Source organism: Mustela nivalis, assembly GCF_964662115.1.
Source record: "Mustela nivalis genome assembly, chromosome: 5".
Lineage (NCBI taxonomy): Eukaryota > Metazoa > Chordata > Mammalia > Carnivora > Mustelidae > Mustela > Mustela nivalis.
The window spans coordinates 14,999,481-15,020,610 of record NC_139024.1 but is presented as its reverse complement, the minus strand read 5'-3'; the positions used below and the strand labels follow the sequence as shown (position 1 = coordinate 15,020,610).

At 42.0% G+C, this 21,130-nt stretch overlaps 1 protein-coding gene across 1 annotated transcript in view; it reads left to right on the top strand.

The window, feature by feature from the left end:
- CCDC170 (coiled-coil domain containing 170) overlaps positions 1-21,130 on the top strand; it is a 99,559-nt gene that overhangs the window by 61,484 nt on the left and 16,945 nt on the right. The window contains exons 7-9 of the mRNA XM_082730076.1: positions 4,894-5,211; positions 9,695-9,895; positions 18,916-19,089. Coding sequence (XP_082586202.1) covers positions 4,894-5,211; positions 9,695-9,895; positions 18,916-19,089 — 693 coding nt within the window. The remainder of the gene's footprint in view (positions 1-4,893; positions 5,212-9,694; positions 9,896-18,915; positions 19,090-21,130) is intronic.

Genomic DNA, 21,130 nt, shown 5'->3' with positions numbered 1-21,130 from the left:
CTCAGCACTGGACCAGAATTTCCTGGATGTTTTCATAGTTGTCTCTGTTCTGTCATATCTTCCTTCCATTTCTAGCCCCCCAGCGAGGTCCCTTCTCTAGAGATGATCAGAACTGGCAGTTGCTTTTGCTTATTTCTAGAGAGATGCTCTTTTTATGTAGGTACAAACGGCATGAGATACATGGTTAGGCATCTTACTTTTCTCACTGACTGTATCTTGGAGAGTCTTCCATATCAGTACATAAAAAATCTCCTTAGTTCTTTTTATGAGCGACAGAAGTTCTACGGTACAGATGTCTTGTATTTGTTTAGCTGGTCACATATCAGTGAATATTTGTGTAGTACCTAATCTTTTGCTATATTGTAATGGAATAGCTTAAAAATAAAAAAAAATTTTTTTAAGGGTTTTATTTATTTATTTGCCAGAGAAAGAGAGAGAGCACAAGCAGGAGAAGCAGCAAGCGGAGGGAGAGCAAGAAGCAGGCTCTCTGCTGAGCAGGGAGCCTGGTGCGAGACTAGATCCCAGGACCCTAGGATTATGACCTGAGCTGAAGGCAGACCAACTGAGGCAAACAGGCGCCCCCCAAATTTTTTTAAAATTTTAATTCAATTAATTAACATATAAAGTATTATTGGTTTCAGAGGTACAGGTCTGTGATTCCTTAGTTTTCTATAACACCCAGTGCTCGTTACATCACATGCCCTCCTTAATGTCCATCACCCAGTTCCCCCATCCCGCCGGTCCCCTTCCCCTCCAGCAAGCCTCAGTTTGCTTCCTATGATTAAGAGTCTCTTATGGTTTGTCTCCCTCTCTGGCTTCATCCTGTTTTATTTTCCCCTCTTTTCCCCTATGATCCTCTGCTTTGTTCCTTAAATTCCTCATATGAGTGAGGTCACATTATAATTGCCTTTCTGTGACTGACTTATTTTACTTAACATAATGCCCTCTAGTTGTAATGGAATAACTTTGTGCATATGTCCTTTTCCATATTTAGTAATCTACCCTACAGATCTGTTCTGGGGACTGGCATTGCAGGACCACAGGCTATGTGCATACTCTATTTTGTTAAATATTTATACCAGAATTATTCCTATCTACACTCCCACCAGCAATGTATAAGAGTACCTGAGTTTATTTATTAATTTTAACTGCACTAGGTAAAAGTAATCAACTGGTTTTTCATTTTACATAATTCATCCAGAGGTTCTCCACCCAAATAATAATTAGCTATGGATTTTTGAGAGGCAGTTTGATCTCATGCATATCCAAATCTATATACTAGTTAGCAACATTAAAATAGGAAACAATTGCATTTTAAAAACAAATCTTTGAATGACTTTATCACATAATGCATTAACGATGATTAATGCAATAATGATTCTCATTAATTAATGAGAATTAATATAAACATGCATAAATTGGGAAGGTAGATTGAATACCTTAATCATATTATTTACAACTGTTTTGGTTAAAAGTGGTTGTGAAGGGGTCATTATTCATTTCTTGCATTGGTAGGACAAACAAAAAGTGAACAGTTTTGTTAAATAACTCATCCCTATCAGTGTCTCTCTAGTGGCTGTCCTCTTTTGCAAATATGATTTCCTCTGTGGAGGTCAGCCCTGATTTTGCTGAGAGGGAGCTACTCGTCTCTTGTTCTGTGTGTCAGTGTGGTCTGACAGCGGTCCCCAGGACCTGGCCAGTGATACTGATGTCACATTACTTGAGCATATCCTTGAGGTAGCCATGCAACCAGATTCCACTTCAGGGCTGTTTCTGCGAGCTTTGCAGTAATTGCATTTGTAGTCTGAGGACATCTGTTTCCAGCAGATCGGCGCAGTGCTTCGAAACCCTGAAGCACTTAATCAGAGCACTGAGGGAGGGGCTGTCCCTAAGGCCTTGGGCCGGCTCCCCAGGGCTGGACTTCATGTGAGAAACAACACAGACTTCATGGGGCTGAAATGTGTCCAGAAACGAAATCTGGCCTGCTGCCATGTGCCACTGTATTTTAGGACCACAAATTGAGTTTTCTGATTTTTACCAGTCATAAAGGTTTGTGCTCTGAATTCATTGGGAACAGTTTGGGCTCTTGTCTTGAAAGCAGGGAGACAATAGTCTGATATTGGGGATGGAAAAAATTCCTCATAGCTGGAATATTTTCACTGTGTTTATTGGTTTCCTGGAATAAGCCATCAGTTGGTTAGCACACTCTAAACTGACAGTAAGGCTGTAGTACTCAAGCATCTGATATATTTTTGTGTGTGTATTTTGAGGACTTTTCTTACGTGGTTAAAAATATCACTTTCTGGGTCATGGAAATTCCCCTCTTTTACATTAGGGTTTTCTTTCCATATACAAGTTAACATAGAATATTCTAGAAGGTTTTAGAGCTTGAAGGGGATTAGAATTCATTATCATCTCTGCATCACTGAATTTGGGACCTTTAGTTCTTTTTTTTTTTAAGATTTTATTTATTTATTTGACAGACAGAGATCACAAGTAGGCAGAGAGGCAGGCAGAGAGAGAGGGGGAAGCAGGCTCCCTGCTGAGCGGAGAGCCCGACCTTGGGGCTCGATCCCAGGACCCTGGGATCATGACCTGAGCTGAAGGCAGAGGCTTTAACCCACTGAGCCACCCAGGCGCCCCTGACCTTTAGTTTTCTTGTTAGATGGTCATTTCTAAGTAAAGTAAGGGCCTACTTTATTATCACCAGTGGTGATACTGGTTATCCAAATTGAGTAGCTTTTATATTACTATCTTTTTTTTTTTTTTAAAGACTTTGTTTATTTGAGAGAGATGCAATGAGAGAAGGAACACAAGCAGGGGGAGTGGGAGAGGGAGAAGCAGTCTTCCTGCCAAGCAGGCAGCCCGATGTGGGGCTCAATCCCAGGACCCTGGGAACATGCCCTGAGCCGAAGGCAGACACTTAACGACTGAGCCACCCAGGAGCCCCTATTGTATTACTCTCTGAAAAGAAATCTGTAAAGTATTAAAATATTGTATTTGTGATAAAGTGTCCTTGACTCTACCTTAAGGGCCATAATTTAATTAGCAACAGTGGGGCTTCTCCACCAAGAGGACCAGTATCGAAAGGGACCGGGGAAGGGAAGTGTTGCCAGGACCTTGAGACCAAAGCATTTCACAAAATAGGTCCCACGATTAGTTTAGCCATTCCTTTTCTGTAAAGGTCAGACTTCCTTAACTACTTAGCCACGCTCAGTAACTTTTTATTTCAAGCTGATGCTAGAGACTACCTTGATTATTAAAAAAAAAAAATCACCAGAAGAAAAAAAAAGAAAGATACTCACTTTTTTTTTTTTATAAAAAGTAAAGACATAGCAATTCAAGGAACATCTTGGTGGAGATAAATTCCTTTTATTTATTATTATTATTATTATTATTATTATTTTGGTAAATTCCTTTTAAAGTCTAGTTCCAGTGCGAAAGGGTTGAGTGCATTTTAACTGGCAGCCTAAAATGTTACTGGCCTGTTTAGGCATAGAATCTGTTAATTGAAGATAACGTTTCTTTTTTGTTGCTTTTGACCCTCACATACTGTTTGTAATAAATAACATTTTTTCCCCCCTAGTGAACTAGGCTGTAATACTGTAGCAGTGCTGGTTAGCAAGTTGCTTATTTTCATCTGATGTGCACTCATGTATTTTAGAAATCCATGTCAACAAGTTTTTTTTTTTTTTTTTTAAGATGTCCCTTTTATGCCACTTTGGACCCTTCTAGATTGTAGTAAACAGAAGTAAGTGCGTCGGTAGCCTCCTTTACGCCCTTCATTTATTTCTGTGAACCTAACCATCCATACTATGTTCTTTCAAATCACTGTTCTCAGTGTGGTCCCTTATTTCCTTCTACTTTTAATCCTCCTGCCCAGCGAATGGCTGGAGCGTTCGGTCTTTCTTCTATGCACTTTATGAGACAAGGAGATACGCAGTAAATGGATGTTGGAAGAAAGTTCTGATGATCTCTTATGCTGTGATGGTTTGTGAGAACACTACTCTGTTATTTAAAATAGTATTAAGGAGGCATCTTTATTCAGACACTTTTTATTGCAATAGGACTCGTAGGTAAGACTCTGAAAGTTTACTGTTATTCAGAGTCAATTCCCATGGATGTCAAGCTTTAGAACAGATAATTAATTCTGTAAATTTTTCTCTCTCTGTTTTGCCTCCACCAGCATTTCAGCCAGCAGGACCTTTCTCAAGGTCCACACAGAAAAGGCTTATAGGTCAGTCTCCTTTTTCTCCTAGCTCTGGCTTTATATCTCTTCTTTTTCTTAGGCACCTCCGTTTACCTGACATTGCCTTTACAATTCAATAACTTTAGGGAGAGGTGGTGGGGAGCTTACGGTTAAACAGGGAATGTGATGAATTCATCCTCACTCCATGAAGTCTGTAAGTAAGGGAAATAAAAAGCAAACGCAGGGAGCACCTGGGTGGCTCAGTCGTTAAGTGGCTGCCTTTGGCTCAGGTCATGATCCCAGGCTCCTGGGATCGAGCCCCGCATCGGGCCCCTTGCCTGGCGGAAAGCATGCTTCTCCCTCTCCCACTTCCGCTGCTTATGCTCCCTCTCTTGCTGTGTCTCTCTCTGTCAAATAAATAAAATCTTAAAAAAAAAAAAAGGGGGGCGCCTGGGTGGCTCAGTGGTTTAAGCCTCTGCCTTCGGCTCGGGTCGTGATTTCGGGGTCCTGGGATCGAGCCCCACATTGGGCTCTCTGTTCAGTGGGGGAGCCTGCTTCCCCCTCTCTCTCTGCCTGCCTCTCTGCCTACTTGTGATCTCTCTCTATCAAATAAATAAAAATCTTAAAAAAAAAAAAAAAAGCAAATGCTGGTGTCCCTCAGTGGCCACTCAAGTTCTCATCTTCACTGTCTGTAATTGTTTCAGGACTTGCTCCAAGCTGTACAGATCAAAGAAGTCCTTGAAAGGGAAGTCAGGGTCCTCCAGGAGAGGCTGTCGGCTGGCCAGCGGGTATGGGATGATTCGAAGCAGGAGCTGAGCCTCTTGAAGAAAAGCTCCCGAGAGCTGGAGAAGAGACTGGAGACCAGTCTGGACGCGGCTGCAGCCTCGCGAAGCCAGTGCTCCTCATTCAGGGAGAAAGTCGCAGCCCTGCTTAGAGGCCGCTGGGGCCCGACGGGGCCCACGGAGGACGCCGTTTTGGAAAGGATCCGAGAAATGACCCGCCAGGAAGACCGCAGGGAAAAGGCGAGTGGGAGGTGGCCACTTGTCAGATTCTTGAGGACAGTCATTTGCTGGGTCCTTCCAATGTGGGTTTTATTACTTTCAACCATATATCGTACTTTGGGAGCCTGGAGAGTCGCTTCAGTGACCACTGACCACGATGTGGATTCTGGAGTCAGAGCTGCCTGGGCTCAATCCTGTCCCTGCTGTGGACGCGCTCAGTCCAGGTGTGACACTGGCAGGTTCCTAAGAGGGCAGCCTCTGAGATGCTGTTTTCTCATCCGCTGGACAGGGAAGGCTCCGGAGCTGCACCCCTCCCTCATCTGAGCCACCCCCCTGCCCTGGGGTCCGATGTGTTTTTGAATTCAGAATGTTTTGGAGTTTCGAAAGGTAAAGTAGTAACACAGAAAGGCATGGGAGAGAGCGCACTTACACATTCCTCCTCACTGGGGTCTGGGCAGCGCTCTGTAGTCCACCGTGTTCGTGGTTCTGCAGCAAAACCTGTGGCAGCTCCATCCCTCGGAGCGTACCAGGACCATGAGGAGCTCCGTGGCGCTTCTTCTTCTTCTTCTTTTTTTTTGTTTTTTAATATTCTATTTATTTTATAAGTAGGCAGAGAGGCAGTCAAAGAGAGAGGGGGAAGGAAGCAGGCTCCCTGCTGAGCAGAGAGCCTGATGCGGGACTTGATCCCAGGACCCTGAGATCATGACCTGAGATGAAGGCAGAGGCTTTAATCCACTGAGCCACCCAGGTAGGTGCTTCTGGGTAGGGTTTGCTGCCCAGTCCAGTCCCGGCAAGCTTTATCATAAGCAAGTGAATTAGGAAAAAAGTTGTCAGTTTTCAGATGCTTTTGGGTTTTGGAATTGCATACAAGGTTTCCTAGACCTGGAAGAGTATCTGCTTCAGAAGGCTATTGTTTGTTGGAAGCTTTGAATGAAAAAGAATTTTATGAATTCCTTAACACGCTTCCTGGCCAATAATGATGACAAATATTAACCCTTGGTGCCCCTGCTTCTCTTCCTCTCTGTCCTCCTCTTCATAATGGTGCCTGAACCATCTTTTAAGGGACTTATTTAAAACATGGAGAAAGATGTTTAAATTCACATATATGATCGAAGATTGTTTAATTTTCTTGTCTTGTTTATACTACTAACAATTCTCCTTTACTACGTAGCTTTGCTTAGCAGAGTCAAGTTCAGCCTGACTCTGTTTAAATCACCATCAAATCCAAATTATCGAAGTCCTAATTAATGATGTTTTAAAGTAAATAATGTCCAAATTCTAGGTAGCATTCCATTGTGATCTTTTTCTTCGATGAGTTCAGGCTGGTCCGAGGCAGAAGTTGTATTTTTCCCTCTTTTGATGTTTCTAATAACCCCAAGCCATCACTAACTTAGAGTTCAGGGTTGCATTTGACAATTTCCTTTAATGATTAAACATTTTCAGTTCCTTTTAAAAATTCTCCAAAATTCAGGGCGCCTGGGTGGCGCAGTTGGTTAAACACCCGCCTCTTGGTTTCAGCTCCCGTTGTGATCTCAGGGTCGCGAGACCAAGTTTCGGGGTGGGACTCCCCAATCAGCGTGGGGTCCGCTTTAGGGTCTCTCTCCCCCTTCCTCTGTCCCCCGCCGCAGCTCTCTCTCTCTCTCTTTCAAATAAATAAATCTTAAAAAAAATTCTCCGGAATTCATGCGTGTTCTTAGGAGCAACCCAAGTGACCCCTTTGTCCAAGTGTAGGATCGTCTTTGTGGATATGAAATATCCATCCTGTGACGTGTGCAGGTCTCCGAGAGTAACGCAGTTTTTCTCGTGATTGGTACTGGACTGGGGAAGAGAAGTATCTCCAGGACCAAGAAATACTTCAGTCAGTTATTTACCTTGACTTGCGGTTGATCGAATTCCGTAGCTAATGGTTCTTTACCATTTTGTTTTATGGCATCCCTCTTCTGTGTTCCCAAACGTTTTCCTCAAACTATTTTAATTCAGCAGGGGAAACACGGCATGAAACTGTCAGCATGCTGTATATGTTTATTTTCTCAAGAAAAATGATGTAAATTGGTTAAGCTTGCTATGCCTCTCTCCCACCCCGCCAAAAATCAGAATGATTCAGTCTTTTTAGTGCCTCTGTCTGTCTCTTCTACCCTGTAATTTTTTTCAATAGCTGTTCCCACTATTTAAAAGCCTGAAATCAAGCATATAGCTGGGGTCTTATGTGACTCATCTTCGAGTAAAATTAGGAGAAAATGGATTTCATATATTGTCTTAGAAATGTTTCTGAAGAATGGGAGATTTACAAATTGATGAATCTGTTTGTCGAGGAGGCTGTGCTCCCTGCCAGCTGCCTTGGTTAGACACACACCCAGCGGCTGAGTAATAACCCACAGGAAGGCCCAAGGGTGGGTTCAGGCTGGGCCTGGCAAATTTACCGTTTCAGGTCGACTCCTACTTTCTGAACCTCGCTTTTCTTGTTTACTTTGCTGCTGCTCATTTTGACTCTCCCCCGTGTTTGCAATTCTCAGTAGAATTCAGGACACCACCCACACTTTTTCAGTAAGTCACTTCTTCTTGTTCCTTGCTTTTCTGCTTATAGTAAAACTGAATTGTCTTTTTCAAAGTGTTACCAGATCTTGGAGTAGGGTTTCTCGGTCTTGGTACCATTGATGTTTCTGGCTGGATAACCCTTTGTCGTGGGCCCGTTCTGTACACTTTGTTCTGTACACTGCAGTGTTGAGCAGCTTCTCTGGCTTCTACCCATTAGGTATCAGTCACACCATTTCCCCCCTCAATCTTTGACAGCCAAAGATGTCTCCAGTCAAATGTCCCTCAAGGGTAAGAGTACCCCCAGCTGGAAACCACGCTCTTAGAGGAATGCCCTACCATTGGCTTCTGAGGAATTCTAAATGAGCATAGATGTTATTTAGCCTTGAAATTTCAGTACCCTTGTAGCAGGTGTTTTTGAAATAATGATGTCTTGCACAATGACAGAAAGTTGCGACATTTTCAGATTTTGGTGTGGAATGTCAAGGCAAACATTTTCCTCTTACTTTTAGGTGTTTCCTAACTGGCTAACCATCTGGATGAGAAATGATTATGTACAGAGAGGACATGATCGTGATTGATTCCTGTGTCCTTTTCCAAGTTAAAGACAGTTCCTATAAGCTCACGGACTTTTATCTAGATGGCTCTTTCATTCTTCTTAGGCACACCTAAGGCTTTGTTTCCTCCAGGGGAGTGTTTCTGGGTCCAGTGACTCTGTGGGAGTCATGGGGATCAGGACCTGAGCTGAAGGCAGATGCTTAGCTGACTGAACTACCTGGGTGCCCCAAATTATTTCAATTTGCAAGAGTGGTACTGAGTATTACGTAAATAATCTATTTTTTTTTTCTTTTTCTCTTCTGAAACAAACCATCAGAACAAATCCATCATCCCAAACTTGGTATTTTTTATTGAATTCAACATTTCATGAAAAGTAGATTTGGTAGAATCCATTTGAATATTCTCAGAGTGTACCTGGGCTGTTTGGTAAACTGATGTTCTTGACTAAGGGATTATCAGGACAAATGGAAACTTCAGGAAGGGAAGGGCAAGTTAAGGGTGTGTGAAGGGAATGGGGGCCTTCATGGAGAAACTGTGGTCTCTTTTTGTAGGAGAGGAAGTAGCAATCAGATTCTCCTGCTTTCTTGTATGTAAAGTTGCTGTATGAAATTTGACCTCTCAAAGGCTAAAATGATAACATCACTGCTTAAGTATATAGGACAGAGGCAACATCACCAGAGTTTGGTGCATAAGTAATCAATATTCCATGGAAAATTGAAAGAAAGCTTAAAAAAACTTTATGTCCTTGAATTCCTGATAAGTTTCCTATCTAAACTAACTCACAGGGGCACCTGGGTGGCTCAGTGGGTTGAGGCCTCTGCTTTGGCTCGGGTCATGATCCCAGGGTCCTGGGATCAAGCCCCAAGTCAGGCTCTCTGCTCAGCAGGGAGCCTGCCTCCCTGCCTCTCTCTCTCTCTGGCTGCCGCTGCCTATGTGTAATCTCTGTCAAATAAATAAATAAAATCTTAAAAAAAAACCCAAAAACTAACTCACTGTATAATCTTTAATCCACTCTATTTGGTGGAAGGGTTTCTCCAGACAATGACATTTAAAGAGGTCCAAAAGTACTTTGTCTGAGCTTCTTTTTTATTCTAGCTGAACTTTGAAACCCCCAAATTAGTGGCAGTTTTAAGGGTAAGTCAGTATGACCCATAAATATTTCTCGAGGAACCTGTTTAAGGAATTATATAAGAATTAAAAATACCAATAGAAATATTTTATTAGATAACGAATGCATATTTATTTCCAGGAGAGGAAAAGACTGCTATCAAATTGTGTGTTTTTTAATTTAAGTTTTACAAAGAATCTGGAAGTTGGTGTTATAAATAGTTATGCTGCTCTGGCGGAGCACTGGATTTTAACACTTTGTTGCATCGAAAACAAGGCTTAGCCTTGTCTGTTTCTTTGTTTCCAGATGGTCTCCCAGCTTGAAGCCCGAATATCTGAGCTTGTGGAACAGTTGGGAAATGAATCTGAGTTTCACCAGAAAGCTCTACAGAGAGCCCAGAATGCAGAAAACAAGTTGGAAACTCTTCAGGGTCAGCTGACACACCTCGAGGGAGAGCTGGTTTCTGGAGATGTTTTGCGAGATCACTTGAATTTTGAGAAACAAAAAGTAATAACCCGACTATATCCATGGGTAGAAACATCTGTTGCAGTGTAAAATTTTACCTGATAATATTCTGAATTTTATAGCACTTTAGAAGAATGGTTGTGTGTGAGTAATGAGGAAATGTCAGAAAACAACAGATATCATTTTGGGGCTCCTCCTACTTTTGGGGGGCTTTCATCAGTCAAATTAATCCAGGTAAACTCATCAGCTATCTGTTGAATGCCTATTCTGTATGAGATCCTGAAGGTTTGAGGGCTAAGGTACGAATGACCTTAATCATTCTTGATCATAAAATGCTCATCATTCAATAAAGGAGGCCGGCATTCTGGTCATTTGCTGTGACGCTGAAGCTGTGGGTGTTGTAGATGGACTGATTGACGAAACGCTGTAGGAACTCAGTGAAGGGAATGATAACTTCATCCCTTAGGGAATGATAAGAGGAGGATTTTCACAGGAGAGAAAATAATGCAGTTCACCCTTGGAGGAGAAGGCAGATTTTAGTGACGAGAAGGAGCCGATCCTGTAGGGCTAAGAGGTTGGGCGGAGGTGTAGAGTGATGGAGAACAGAGGCCAGTTTGCGCTGGCCTGAGGGGTGAGTGGGGAGCGAAGGCTAGAGATGGAGAAAAAGATTCTTACGAAGTCTGGTGACCAGGGAAAGCGAGTCAGGCAGCAGGAGGACCAGAGAAAGGTTTTACTGGATGGAATGGGAAGGTCCATGTTTGTGGGTCCCAGGAGTCCGCAGGAGAAGAAAAAGACAAATGGGATTGGAATTTGGCCCAAAGACACTCTTCGGTTATGAGATCTGTACCTTGGAAACTCATTGATTCTCATGTTTCTGTACTTAAACAAGCTGAGGAAGCATCGTGCCTGCACTGAGGTTGGCTAGGCCAAGACGCATAAGGGTCTGTGGGAAGTCCTAGTCTAAGTGGATGGCCCAGGTCAGTGAGGGCACAATCATGAATTACCCGAGATAGGGGTGAAATTCAACAGGAACTTGGGCAAAGTCCCTATTTCTGTGTGTGAGGAAAGGAGCCCTCTTCACACAGGAAGTGGCACTCGTGAGAGGCTTTGGAGAATGAGTAAGAATTTGTCAGGCAGAAGAAGTGGCGAAGGGACTCGGTGCAGGGAACAGCAGGAGGGAGAAGAAACAGAGGTTTGCCAGACTGCTCGAGACCAGTGAGGCATGGGGAGACTGAACGTGGTGCGTGGTGAGGCCAGAGGCATGAGGAGGCTCTAGAAGCATGTAGGAATAATTGGGATAGACAAGGTTCATTTCCCAAAGCTTTATCCTATACGTAATGGGACACCGTAGGTTTTTGAATAGAAGAAAGTAAAAGAAAGAAAGGGATTTGAGTCTCTGAAAGCAGACTGGCTCTGAGGGTCTGGAGGCCAAAGGCAGAGAGCTCAGCTGAAGGAGTCTCAGAACAGTGTAGAATAGAAGCTAATAAATATTTGGACCAAATAGTATGAAGGGGTAGATTGAAGATGTTGGGAGGGGTGAAGGGTGTCTGAAAAAGGTGTGTCGGTTGAATTTTGAATTTGAGAGGACTTGTTGCACCTGAACAGAATATGTTCCATTTGGAAGAAGTCTGACTGTCCGACCGTCCACATAGATGTCCCACGTACACCTGGCACTAAATCTGTTCCAAATGGAAATGATCACCTCTCTACAGATTTCCCCCTCCTGCCTCAGGGATGGTGAGGTCATCTGCCTCGAGGCGCCTGAGCCAAAAGCCCTAGAGTCATCCTTAATGCTTCCCTCTTTTTAAGCAAGTCCTAAACACTACAGATTCCATCTCCTTAATGTATCTCAAATACCACCCCCCTCTCCCAACTCTGTATTTGGCGGCAGTGCTTTAGCTCAGAGCACTATGATCATTTGCATGGATTCCAGAAACAACCTTCTCACGGTTGTGACGTCCCCGGCAGCAATGTCTTAATAAATGTATGCCTAATCTTGCCTCTCTCCATCTTCAAACTGGCCAGGGGCTCTCTATGGCCCTCAGGCTCAGCTACAGATTCCTTCTCGCCTTGGCTAAGCGTTCTGTGACGTGACCAGGTGCCCACCCCCACCCCGGCCAGGCTTCCCATCACCTGCCATCTTTCCAGAAGACGATGGCCAATTCAAGGCCTTCAGAAACCAACAAGGCCCTTCAAGGGTGTGTGAGGATTGAGTCCAAAGATATCCAAATTCAAATTTGTTAAAAAAAAAAAAAAAAAAAGAGGGTCCCCTTGGCATCCCGTATTGCACACTGCCGTTCTGTTTGGGAGAATGTTCTTATCTTCATCAGGTAGTAGCTGTCCCTTGAAGAATTGGCTCCAGTATCACTTCCTCTGGGAGTCCCTTAGAGACTTAGTTCGCTGTCATGTAACCCATGCCCGTGTCTGTCCCAGCACTTAGTGACTCAATTGCCTTCAGGTGGGTTTTTTTTTTTTTTTCCAGATTTGTTTATTTATTTATTTGAAAGTGAGCATGTGTAGAGGGAGAGGGAGAGAGAGTTAGCGTGGAGCCTAGCGTGGAGCCCATCGTGGGACTTAAGTTCACGACCCTGAGATCACCACCACCTGAGCTGAAACCAAGAGTTGGATGCTTAACTGACTGAGCCACCTGGGCACCTTCCCACCCCATCTTCAGTTTTAAGTCATCTTTTCCAGTCAGCTCCAACTTCTTGAGGCCAGGGGAATATTCCTTTTTTCTTTTTTCCGGGTTTCTCCAGCACTTAGGGAAGAGTTAAATAAATAGTATTTAAATTATGAAGAAGCATAATAAAAGGCAAAAATTTTAGGTAGATTGGTGTCTCTTCCCCCCCTTTTTAAAAATCATTGTAGTGACTCATTAATTTTCATTGAGACTGAAGAGCCAGAAAAACTCTCAGTTATGAAAGCAAATTATGTAAACAGATTCCATCCTGCTGACTGTTGCGCAGATAACCACCCACAACACGCACCTCCTAGTGAGGGGTTGGGAGTATAAACCAGAAAAGCTAAGTTGTACAGAGCTGAGATTTAGATGTAGGTAATTGATGCTCATGCCACATAGAAGGTATCTAGGCTAATCTGAAATAAGCTGTACAGTAAGTCCTTCTCGTAACCCTCACTTTTTTGAGGCGTAGCCAAGATACTTGAAATGGTCAGTTGTTCTATGTGGTGTTGGCTTGGTCCTGTCTTCAACCTTTTTTCCTGGTAGAGATCCTTGGACACTAAGTGGATGGGTCACATGTAGACATAGCAAGAGAGGCTTTATGCCTCTGCACGAAAGGTACTGATTCTATTTTACTTACAAAACAAATAATAGCAGTTATTTTCTTTTCATTCATGCACATTAGAAATGAGTAGTTCCGGGGCACCTGGTGCCTCAGTCTGTTAAGCATCCCACTCTTGATTTCAGCTTAGGTCATGATCTCAGGGTCGTAAGTTGGAGATCCGTGTTGGGCTGCACACTGGGCATGGAGTCTGCTTAGGTTTCTCTCTCTCCCTCTGCCCCCTCTCCCCAACTTGTGCTCTCTCTCTCTCTCTCTCTCTCTCAAAAGTAATTCCAAGGGGAGAACTGACACATTAAAAAGTGACAAATTGATGATGTGATCTTATAGCACAACAAGGTCTCTTAACACAGCCAATAAGCAGTATTTTGCCATGACTGTGCCTCCCAAAGAAGAGATAAAATTTTAGATATACCATTCAGCAAAATTTGAAAATACTCAATTTCATCTTGATGACTCAAAGTGTAGATAGTTCTGGGCTTCATGTTGGCATGCTTCAGTCCTCAGGAAATTATACTTATTTAAACATATAATTGCCTCAGTGATGCTAGATAGATGAGGACTTATTGCAATGAGAAGCAAGTTTCAAAGAGAGAATCCAAATCATGAAGTGGTGATACAGAAAACTCATTGATTGGTTCACTCATTCAGCAAACACTTTGGAAGCATTACTCTGGCTGGGATGGCTAGAAACCACAGAAATCAAATGGAGGGTACAAAAAATACTGATTCATGGTTTGTCTCCCTCTCCGATTTACCCCAATTCACTTTTCCTTTCCTTCTCCCAATGTCCTCCATGTTTGTTTTGGAGGGGAGGGGGTGGGGGGAGGATGGGTGAGCTTGGTGGTGGGTATTAAGGAGGGCATGTATGGCGTGCAGTACTGGGTGTGGTGCATAAACAATGACTCTTGGTACACTGAAAAAAATAAAGTAAAATTGAAAAAAAATACAGATTCAAATGGATACTTGCATCCCTATGTTTATAGCAACATTATCAACAATATGGAACAAAAATTATGGGAAGAGCCCAAATGTCCATTGACTGATGAATGGATAAAGATAATGTGGTATGTGTGTGTGTGTGTATGTGTGTGTGCACGCATGCGCGTCTGTGTAACAATATTACTCAGCCATAAAAAGAGTGAAATCTTGCCATTTGCAATGACATGGATGGAGCTAGAGTGTACTATGCTAAGCGAAATAAGTCAGTTGGAGAAAGACAAATACGAATTGATTTCACTCATATGTGGAATTTAAGAAATAAAATAGATGAACATAAGGGGGAGAAAAGAGAGACAAACCATAGAACAGACTCTTAATTATAGAGAACAAACTGAGGTTTCCTGGAGGAGAGGTGACTGGGGGATGGGTTAGATGGGTGATGGGTATTAGGGAGGGCACTTGTTGTGATGAGCACTGGGTGTTGTATGTAAGTGTCGAATCTAAATGTAGAATATAAATTCTACTCCTGAAACCAATTTTACACTATATGTTAACTAACTAGAATTTAAATAAAAACTTGGAAGAAAGAAAAAGAAAATCAAGTGGCAGAAGATCCTAGAACAGTTTTGTGACACTAACCTGTTCAAATACGAACCTTGACTTCCTTGATACAGCTCTATTATACCCTATTATTCCTTAAAGTACAAAATATTAAAAACTCTACAGTTCCTTTACCTCTTTGGTTAGGCTTATTCCCAGGTATCTTATGGTCCTTGGTGCTATAGTAAATGGAATCGATTCTCTAATTTCCCTTTCTGTATTTTCATTGTTAGTGTATAAGAAAGCCACTGATTTCTGTACATTGACTTTGTATCCTGCCACGTTGCTGAATTGCTGTATGAGTTCTAGTAGTTTGGGGGTGGAGTCTTTTGGGTTTTCCATATAAAGAATCATGTCATTTGCGAAGAGAGAGAGTTTGACTTCTTCATTGCCAACTTGGATACTTTTTATTTCTCTTTGTTGTCTGATTCCTGTTGCTAGGACTTCGATTACTATGTTGAACAAGAGTGGTGAGAGTGGGCATTCTTGTCGTGTTTCTGATCTCAACGGGAAGGCTGCAAGCTTTTTCCCATTGAGAATGATATTTGCTGCGGGTCTTTCATAGATAGATTTTATGAAGTTCAGGAATGTTCCCTCTATCCCTATACTTTGAAGTGTTTTAATCAGGAACGGATGCTGGATTTTGTCAAATGCTTTTTTGAGAGGACCAAAATTGAGAGGACCATGTGGTTCTTCTCTCTTCTCTTATTGATTTGTTCTATCACATTGATTGATTTGTGAATGTTGAACCATCCTTGAAGCCCAGGGATGAATCCCACCTGGTCATGGTGGATAATCTTTTTAATGTGCTGTTGGATCCTGTTTGCTAGGATCTTGTTGAGAATCTTAGCATCCATATTCATCAGTGATATTGGTCTGAAATTCTCCTTTTTGGTAGGGTCTTTGCCTGGTTTGGGGATCAGGGTAATGCTGGCTTCATAGAAAGAGTCTGGAAGTTTTCCTTCTGTTTCAATTTTTTTGAAACAGCTTCAGGAGAATAGGTGTTATTTCTTCTTTGAAAGTTTGGTAGCATTCCCCAGGGAATCCATCAGGTCCTGGACTCTTGTTTTTTGGGAGCTTTTTGATCACTGCTTCAGTCTTGTTACTAGATATCAGTCTATTCAGGTTGTCAGTTTCTTCCTGGTTCAGTTTTCCAGGAATGCATCCATTTCATCTAGGTTGCTTAGCTTATTGGCATATAACGGTTGATAATAACTTCTGATGATTGTTTCTACTTCCTTGGTGTTAGTTGTGATCTCTTCCTTTTCATTAATAATTTTATTAATTTGGGCTTTCTCTCTTTTCTTTTGGATTAGTGTGGCCAATGGTTTATCGATCTTATTGATTCCTTCAAAAAACCAACTTCTAGTTTCATTGATACGTTCTACTGTATCTCTGGTTTCTACCTCATTGATCTCAGCTCTAATCTTGATTATTTCCCTTCTTATGTGTGGAGTTGGTTAGATTTTTTGTTGATTCTACAGTTCTTTAAGGTGTAGAGACAGCTGGTGTATTCTGAATTTTTCAATTTTTTTTGAGGGAGGCTTGGATGGCTATGTATTTCCCCCTTAGGACCGCCTTTGCTGTATCCCATAGATTTTGGATCAAAGTGTCTTCATTCCCATTGGTTTCCATGAATTGTTTAAGTTCTTCTCTGATCTCGTGGTTGATCCAAGCATTCTTAAGCAAGGTGGCCTTTAGCTTCCAGGTGTTTGAGTTCCTTCCAAACTTTTCCTTATGATTGAGCTCCAGTTTCAAAGAATTGTGATCTGAGAATATGCAGGGAATAATCTCAGTCTTTTGGTATAGGTTGAGTCCTCATTTGTGACCCAGTATGTGGTTTATTCTTGAGAAGGTTCCATGTGCACTTGAGAAGAATGAGTATTCTGTTGTTTTAGGGTGGAATGTTCTGTATGTATCTATGAGGTCCATCTGGTCCTACTCGAGGAACTACAGAACATTCATGAAAGAAATTGAAGAAGACACAAAAAGATGGAAGAACATTCCATGCTCTTGGATTGGAAGAATAAACATTGTTAAAATGTCTATACTGCCTAGAGCAATCTATACTTTTAATGCCATTCCAATAAAAAATCCATTGGTATTTTTCAAAGACCTGGAGCAAATATCCAAAAATTTGTGTGGAATCAAAAGAGACCCCGAATCACTAAGGAAATGTTGAAAAACAAAAATAAAACAGGTGGCATCACGTTACCTGATTTCAAGCTTTACTACAAAGCTGTGATCACCAAGACAGCATGGTACTGGTATAAAAACAGACACATAGACCAGTGGAACAGAGTAGAGAGCCCAGATATGGATCCTCAACTCTATGGTCAAATAATCTTCGACAAAATAGGAAAAAATATACAGTGGAAAAAAGACAGTCTCTTCAATAAATGGTGCTGGGAAAACTGGACAGCTATATGTAGAAGAACAAAACTCGACCAATCTCTTACACCATACACAAAGATAAACTCAAAATGGATAAAAGACCTCAATGTGAGACAGGAATCCATCAGAATCCTAGAGGAGAACATAGGCAGTCACCTCTTCGATATCAACCACAGCAACTTCTTTCAAGATATGTCTCCAAAGACAAAGGAAACAAAAGCTAAGATGAACTTTTGGGACTTCATCAAGGTCAAAAGCTTCTGCACAGCAAAGGAAACGGTCAAGAAAACAAAGAGGCAACCCACGGAATGGGAGAAGATATTTGCAAATGACAGTACAGACAAAAGGTTGATATCCAGGATCTATAAAGAACTCCTCAAACTCAACACACACAAAACAGACAATCATATCAAAAAATGGGCAGAAGATAGGAACAGACACTTCTCCAATGAAGACATACAAATGGCTATCAGACACATGAAAAAAATGTTCATCATCACTAGCCATCAGGGAGATTCAAATTAAAACCACATTGAGATATCACCTTACACCAGTTAGAATGGCCAAAGTTAGCAAGACAGGAAACAATATGTGTTGGAGAGGATGTGGAGAAAGGGGAACCCTCTTCCTCACTGTTGGTGGGAATGCAAGTTGGTGCAGCCACTTTGGAAAACCGTGTGGAGATTCCTCAAGAAATTAAAAATAGAGCTACCCTATGACCCTGCAATTGCACTCCTGGATATTTACCCCAAAGCTACAGATGTAGAGAAAAGAAGGGCCATCTGTACCCCAATGTTTATAGCAGCAATGGCCACAGTCGCCAAACTGGAAAGAACCAAGATGCCCTTCAATGGACGAATGGATAAGGAAGATGTGGTCCATATACACTATGGAGTATTATGCCTCCATCAGAAAGGACGAATACCCAACTTTTGTAGCAACATGGACAGGACTGGAAGAGATTATGCTGAGTGAAATAAGTCAAGCAGAGAGAGTCAATTATCATATGGTTTCACTGATTTGTGGAGCATAACAAATAGCATGGAGGACAAGGGGAGATGGAGAGGAGAAGGGAGTTGAGGGAAATTGGAAGGGGAGGTGAACCATGAGAGTCTATGGACTCTGAAAAACAATCTGAGGGTTTTGAAGGGTTGGGGGGTGGGAAGTTGGGGAGCCAGGTGGTGGGTACTAGAGAGGGCATGGATTGCATGGAGCACCGGGTGTGGTGCAAAAACAATGAATACTGTTACGCTGAAAAGAAATTAAAAAAAAAAAAAAAACCTCTTAAAGACTTTTTTTTTTTTGGGTGTGTGTGTAGGATTTTAAATATGGAAGCAAAAGCATTGTCCAAGTATATTTGTATGGGGAGCTTTGATTATGGAGTGATCAGAGTGGTAACTGTTGTCATTTTTTTTTTTTTTAACATTTGAGGGCAGGGCCCACTTAGGTGGGAAAAATTGCCATGGAACGTGAATAGCCAGGAGCTGGATTAACCTAGAAGGGGCATCGTGGTAGCAACAAGTAGCCAAAACAGAGATATGTGGATGTAGTCAGGATGGTGGCAGATTTGTCATGTGGTGGGGTGAAGAAGAGTGTCTACTGTTAGGTTGGACATCAAGATCACTGACCAGGAGAGTCAAGTGAATTTGGACATGAAGCAGGACATGGAACTGGCCTGATGGTACAGAGATTCATTCCCAGGCACTGGGGTCCCAGGCTGGGCTACAGACTAGGTTTAATGGGACCTGTCTATAAGCTTGGGGTACTGTGAGATCACTTGTTAACTTTGTTTTTGTGTCTCAATTTAATTTTTGTTCTTGGGTTTAGTATCTTAAATTTCTGGATCAACTCTCAGAAAAAATGAAACTGGACCAGATGGCTGCTGAACTTGGCTTTGACATGCGTCTGGATGTAGTTTTAGCTCGCACAGAGCAGCTGGTCCGTCTCGAGAGCAACGCAGTCATTGAAAACAAGACTATTGCCCACAATTTACAGAGAAAGGTAGGGCATATTGAAACTTGCTGGTGCTGAGAGAAGGAATTGCGGAGAGACTTAAATATTGAAAAATAATGTACTTCTTCCTATTTGCGACTGTAGTGAGGAAACATACAAATACATATTTAGAATTTGAGTCTCTGTTTCAAGTCTGAGGGATGGTAAGTATATCAGCTAAGGTGGTGTGTGACCATGAGTATAAGGGATCCCAAATAAAAGTGGCTTAAATGACACGAAGTGGTCCCCCCACCTCACATAAATTTCTGGAGGTAGGCGGCTCAGGGTAAGTGTGGCAGGTCTGCTCCGTAAAGTTTTCAAGGAGCCCAGCTGATTTCAGTCCATTAATCTCTCATTCCTGGAGTGGTCCACATCCTGAAGGTTCATGATGGTACCTAGAATCATCATGTCTGTGTTCCAGACAGAAGTTTGGAGCAGAAAGGGATGACGAAGAGGGATTCAATAGAGCATGTGTGAGCAGTCTTTTGATGGAGGCTTCTAGAATTTTCTGTGTGAACTTGTATTTATATCACATGGTTCTGAAGGCTGAAACTAGCTGCAAGGAAAGATGGAAACTGTAGTCTTTACTCTGGGTAGCCACTTGCCTTGCTAAGAAACTGTTTATATTCTTAAAAGAGATGAGGAGGGCTGGGGAACATGTGACAGTCTCCCACTGGATAAATCCTCTTGCATTGGATAGTAAAGTGAGGAGAAAGGCTAATTTTTCACTCGTTCAAAAGAAGAGTTAGAAAAAGTTTAGAGGAAATAAATGAATGAGTGGATGAAAGGGTAAAAATTAATTCCTATATAATTATTGGCATTGGCGAAAGAGAGCAAAACACAGATGTGTTCTTGTAATAGTTCTTAGGAGAAATTTCTATGATGGAATTATAGCATACAGGCTGTGTAATGAGTCACATCTTGAATCCCAGTTTGGTTCCACCAAGCTATGTGACCGTAGACAAATTACATAGCTCTCCCTGTTTCCACATATTTAAGGTAGGTATGATATCTTCCTCATAAGATTGTTCATTTTTAATAAAATACATGTTTAAACTCTTGGCTTATAGACTGTGCCGATTCACATTTGACCTTTCTCCATTTCCTAGATGTTTAGGAGTGTTTTATTTTAAAAAAGCAGTAACCCTATTATCATTGGAGACATTGAATTGAGCTACTGTTCTTTGAGTTCTCCTAGAAAATTGATTTCTTCAACACCATTCCTTCTTAAAGCATTGTATAATCATTAAAATTAACATTATTAAGTATTGTATAATCATTAAAATTACCAGTCTACAGACCTTACCAGTGTAATTTTGCCGTAGAGTGGATTTGACATGAAGAAGCTCTGAGAAGGAAATTTGGTTAGAGAACATGAAAAGGGCCTTGTTAAGGATGGCTCCGGTCTGGACCATGCTGCCAGACAAGTTAGACAGGATGTACAAGCCTGCGTTTTCATCTGCCCTTCACGTCTCCGAACACTTCATGAGTGTGGAGTATATAATTAGGGAAAATGCGACACTCTTCAGCTCTAACATTCTAGAATTCTAACGATTCTAATGTCCAGTGCACGCAGCAGAGGAAAGAGTTTCCCGTACTTAATCTTCTACTCACTAAATGTGACATTTGACGCCTAGGAGGAACGTTTTCCCCCCTTAGGGTCCATAATCTTTTTCTAAAAACCACTGTAATTTCCTTTATCAAGTTTGACTGTGAGTGATAAGTGCTGTCTGAAGAACTTGTTCTCTGCTTGGTTTGTGGATGGTATAGGCAAGGTATATGATAAAGATGCCAATGAACTAAAAACATTCTTAAGTCCCTTCTTTTTTAAAAAAATATTTTATTTATTTGTTTGACAGAGAGAGATCACAAGTAGGCGGAGAGGCAGGCAGAGAGAGAGGAGGAAGCAGGCTCCCCATGGAGCAGAGAGCCCGATGCGGGGCTCAATCTCAGGACCCCGGGACCACGACCTGAGCTGAAGGCAGAGGCTTTAACCCACTGAGCCACCCAGGCACCCCTTAAGTGCCTTCTATTTCAAAGATTTTAAACA